The sequence below is a fragment of the Apium graveolens genome, chromosome 5, assembly GCF_009905375.1.
Source record: "Apium graveolens cultivar Ventura chromosome 5, ASM990537v1, whole genome shotgun sequence".
Taxonomy (NCBI): domain Eukaryota; kingdom Viridiplantae; phylum Streptophyta; class Magnoliopsida; order Apiales; family Apiaceae; genus Apium; species Apium graveolens.
In genome coordinates, this window is record NC_133651.1 from 304,290,438 (window position 1) to 304,295,951 (window position 5,514).

Below are 5,514 nucleotides of genomic sequence, written 5' to 3' on the forward strand. Positions count from 1 at the left end.
AGGGTTCGATTGTTGGCTCTGAGAAAGGGGAATTGATTGGGTTTCGATTGTGGGGTTTTGGCTGCTGCTGCTTAAACAATCGAAGAGGGTGCTGCTTAATCTTCACAAAGGTAATCCACCAACTTGCTTTCACAGTTTCTATTTGCTATATACATACATACATATATATATACATACACACGTGTATATGAATCTGTAAATTTCAGAATCTGCTTTGTTTCGATTGAATTTATCCAGCATACATCATTTACTTTATGTTAATGTTCTTAAGTTTCAATTTATTATAATTTGATTGATTGATTGTATCAGTTGATTTTAGATTCAGATAAGTTTAATTTACAAAGTGACTCTGATCATTTCGTGTTTTTTCCGAAAATGTGTTCATTGACTTCATTGTAATCGAAACATAAAGAATTGACTTGATATTATAGAAATTCAGTTTACTTGTGTAGAATGTGAAAATCGAGCTCTGTGCGCAACCGTTAATTACCTGCTTTGTTTGTTTGTTCTCAATAACGTAATGTAAATATTTGTGCTCATCCTTCAATTAATGTTTGAACACTTGAAATTCATTGTAGTTGCTGAGTCTAACGGCTTCTGCTGCTGCTGCTTCACTATTTCCTCTGTGTCATTTCGTTTTACAGGTCGAATGTAAGAGTTTTCTCTAATTTATAGATTACATCATGATCAGGTCAAACATACTCATCAAGAAAAAAGTTGAGAAACTTCTACTGTGCAATTTGGAAACGTAAAACATTTTTGCATCTTTATTTATCACTTACTTTCCCGATCTAAATCTCTAACTGCTAATTTATAAAGGAAATGAGAACAGTTAAAATAAACACTAGGTTGCTGATATACAATAGTTGTTTATAGCTTTGTGACCAATAAGTTGTCCATATTGGTTTCAGCACATTCGTCATTCAAGCTTGTTTGCGATTATCTCTTTAAAATTGAGTCATGCTGCCAATTAACCACAACCAGTCCAGAGCAGCACCTGCAAATATACCGCCCAGAAGGAATAGAACTAGAAGATTTCCCAATGCATTTTGCTCTGGACCCTGAAAATGAACACTTTGTTACTAATACGTAAAATTAAAAAACTCAAGTTCGTTACACTTCAAGCAATTGTCTGGTTGGCTTACCTTGTATCCTTTAGGAGCTATAGTCATGACACACATAGTTAGGTAACCATTGGTTAATCCCAAGAAAGAAACAAGTAATATCATCCACCCCTGATCACCATATTTCGCAGTGAAATAAAATACAGGTATAAGCAAGAAACGGGATAATATCGCAATCATGAGGCCTTTTCGAGATTCCAACTTGATAAATTCTATTAGAGGAACATATCTACCAACTAAATCCAGCACGTTGTACATTGCTATCAGAACAAGTGGATACCTGAAAAGCAGTACTGAGAAATTAGGAAGTTTTGACACAATTTTGAGAAATTTATCTTATCCAAGGAATCCAGTTATTAATGATAAGCTTCACTGATTAACCGACAAATAAACCTCTGAACAGTGTAAGATAAACATTATCATGGGTTGTGAACAAAAACTGAATCAGATTAATATGATTATGCTTCAAAGTAAAGATATGTGACTTCTTTTGTGCAATTTAATTTGACATAATAACTAGCCGTATAAAGTATTACACTTTGTAATTGACCTGCACACTCTTTCTGAATTGCTATGTAGATTTTCTGACAGTGTTAATCATAGACAAAACCTAGTACAGTATATCGTTGGATTTGGAATATAAAGTAATCTAATAGCTGTCTTTACGCAAATATGAAATTAAACCTTGTTATACTGTTCAAGGAGCTAAACTTTGTTATTCAAGGTGTGCAACCTCAAATGCTAGCAAATGACTTGTTTTACTTTTGACTTTCCAAAACTATACTTCTACGGAGTGTATGCTTTTGACTGTTAGTTTTGTACTTTTTGATCTGGGTTTTTAATTTCGAAGCTTGCCTTTTTAGAGAGCTTTACTGTAAATTTTTATTTAGAGAGTGCTACATTGTCATTGGTTCATAAAGTTTGATATTAAACTTGTAAGAATGTGTAGCTCTTTGTGAATGACAGCTTTAAAATTCTGCAAACTGGTTCTCAAACTCTGTTATGGTTTGCAGGAGCACTTTGTTAAAAGAAGACAACATCTTGTAGGTCCCAATAATTCATCTCTCAAGGCTTTGGAAATTTTAACTGGCTGGTATATCCTTGTTCAGGTATGGTTTGCAGGAGCGATTTATTTTCTCTTCTGAAACTAGATAGGTTTATTATATATGCTTGTAAATGGGTGATTTCTGTTAAGTTCTGCATATTAGTTTTCTTGCCAGGCTGCATCGGTCAGGTACAATCAGCACGCTAAAATGAATCTGAAACATTGCAATCAGCACGCTACTTTGTCCTGTAATTGTTAACATAACAGAAACCAGTATGCTATTTTATATAGAAATATGAAGCAAATAGCTTGTTGTTCTTGCTGTTTGTGCTCATCAAAATGAAAGGAGTATCAATCTCCCCATTTTTTATGATTATAACCTATTTAGGAGAATTAACAGCTCCCCCTAAATCCCTGCATAAAATGTTAATATAAAATCTGCTACAAAATTAATTTAATATAATCTGAACTTCTTCCATTCATTTTTGATAGAAAGAGAATATGGATCGTCTCACGTGGATGTATAAAATACCACGGGTCTCGCATGCCTATGTTAATGGTGTTAATGAGTTCATTGCATGTGCGGTAGAAAATCTAAAGAAGAAACAAATCGAACATGGAAAAGAAGACAGGATCACATGTCCATGTCGTGATTGTTATAATCTGAAAAAGTATCCTAATATTGACACTGTTCGTGAGCATTTATTTCGCCGTGGTTTCATGGAAGATTATACTAAGTGGATTTGGCATGGGGAGGGAATACACACTAGCAAGACTGAGACTTCTAGCAAAATTTATGAAAGTTATGGAGATAGTATGCCTCGTAATGAAGAAGATGATGCTGAAAATGATAGGGTTGAAGAGATGATCCAAGATGTTGAAGAAATCCTAGTGCACCAACCAGAAGTTCTGGAGAACTTGGTTGATGATTCTAAAAGACCTCTCTATCATGGGTGCAATGTTCAATTTACTAGGTTATCAACAACCTTGAAGTTTTGTAAACACAAAGTAAAAAATGGTTGGAGTGACAAGAGTTTCACTGAAATGCTGAAACTTTTAGCAGAAATGCTTCCTGTAAAAAATGAGCTTCCCACTTCCACATACGAGGCGAAGAAGATATTATGTCCAATGGGTATGAATGTAAAGAAGATACATGCTTGTCCAAATGATTGTGTGCTCTTTCGCAAGGAGCATGAACATTTACACACATGTCCAAAGTGTGGAGCCTCCTGATATAAGCGGGATGGAAATAATTCTTCTATTAATGACAAGAGGCCTCCTGTCAAGTTGTTGCGCTACTTACCCATAGTGGAATGATTTAGACGTCTCTTTGCAAATTCCAATGATGCAAAGCTTGTAAGGTGGCACGTGGAAGGGAGAAAATCAGATGGAATGCTCCGACACCCGGCTGACTCTCCGCAATGGAGAACCATTGATGGTAAATTCCCAGAATTTGGAGGAGAAGTTAGAAATCTACGACTAGGGCTTTGTGCAGACGGCATGAATCCGTATCACACTCTAAGCTCTACACATAGCACTTGGCCGGTTCTTCTAACGATATATAACTTGCCTCCTTGGCTATGCATGAAGCGTAAGTACATCATGTTGACATTGTTAATCCCTGGTCCTAAAGAAGCTGGAAATAATATAGATGTTTATCTTCAGCCACTTATTGAGGATTTAAAGTTATTGTGGGATCAAGGTGAGAAGATGTATGATGCATACAGTCAGATATATTTCAATTTGTGTGCCATGATCTTCTGCACTATAAGTGACTTTCCCGGCTATGGTAACCTCTCAGGTTACACGATTAAAGGAGCTAAAGCATGTCTGATTTGTGAAGATGCTACGATTGATCTTCGTTTGAAGAACTGCAAAAAAATGTATATATGGGTCATCGCACGTTTCTTCCACTTACTCACCCTTATCGTAAGAGGAAAAACGATTTTGATGGGACTATCGAGACTCGAGTGGCTCGTTTTCCTTTAACCGGGAAGGAGGTCTTTGAACGAGTTAAAGACATTGATGTTGTTCTTGGGAAGCTGTATAAAAAGCCAACTCCGAATAGTATTTGGAAGAAAAGATCTATATTTTGGGATCTACCATATTGGGAACACTTGCAAGTGAGACATTGCCTTGACTTTATGCATATTGAAAAAAATGTTTGTGAAAGCATTATTGGGACACTATTGAATATACCTGGGAAGACGAAGGATGAGATGAAAGCCAGGCTAGACTTGCAAGAGCTGGGTGTACGAGCTGAGTTAGCACCACAACAATCTGGTAAACGTGCGTATCTACCTCCCGCTTGTTACACTTTGTCCAGGAAAGAGAAAATAAGCTTTTGTGAGTGTTTATCAAGTGTCAAAGTTCCATCTGGATATTCCTCAAATCCAAAAAACCTCGTCTCAATGAAAGACTTGAAGCTTCTAGGTTTGAAGTCACATGATTGTCACGTGCTAATGCAACATCTTCTACCGGTTGCAATTCGAGGCATATTGCCGAGGCACGTGAGAGTGGTTATCACGAAATTGTGCTTCTTCTTTAATGCTATATGTAGCAAGCTCATCGATCCCTTGACTTTGGATAAATTGCAAGCTGATATTATAGTCACACTTTGTGAATTTGAAATGTATTTCCTACATTCATTCTTCGACATTATAGTGCATTTAGTGACTCATCTTGTGAGAGAGATAAAAATTTGTGGTCCTTTGTATGTGCGTCAAATGTATCCTTTCGAGAGGTTTCTGTGCATTTTAAAAGCATATGTGAGAAATCGGCGGCATCCTAAAGCAAGCATAGTTGAAGGGTATTCGGTTGAAGAGACTATTGAATTTTGCACGGACTATCTAGCATCTACCGATCCAGTAGGAATTCCGAGATCTCGTCATGAAGGTAGACTTGACGGTCAGGGTACAGTAGGACATAAAATGATCACTCCCGGTGCTGAAATGCTTGATAGAGCCCATCTCTTTGTTCTACAACACATGACAGAAGTTAATCCTTACTTACAAGAGCACATACTGGAGATTCGATGAAAGAATCCCTCTAAGGGTGGCAAGTGGGTTACAAATGAACATAATCGATCTTTTGTGAAATGGTTTAAAGATCGAGTGATGTCTCAATATTCAAAAAGTCCTTCAACAGTTTCCAATACTCTGAAGTGGTTAGCTTATGGCCCAAACATGCCACTGAGTTCTTTCCAAGGATATGATGTAAATGGGTACAGTTTCTACACACAACATCAAGATAATAAGAGCACCGTGCAAAATAGTGGAATATCTGTAGAAGCTTTTTCAACAGAATTTGAAAGAGGCAATTCCATTGCATCACGAGATGTAAAAA

At 36.7% G+C, this 5,514-nt stretch overlaps 1 protein-coding gene across 1 annotated transcript; it reads left to right on the forward strand.

Annotated features, from left to right (window-relative positions):
• Positions 1-2,670: 2,670 nt before the first annotated feature.
• Positions 2,671-5,207, forward strand: LOC141661150 (uncharacterized). The gene is made up of 3 exons (XM_074468134.1): positions 2,671-3,386; positions 3,492-3,871; positions 4,039-5,207. Exons 1-3 carry the CDS (start codon positions 2,671-2,673, stop codon positions 5,205-5,207), a joined length of 2,265 nt encoding a protein of 754 aa, XP_074324235.1.
• The last annotated feature ends 307 nt before the right edge of the window (positions 5,208-5,514 follow it).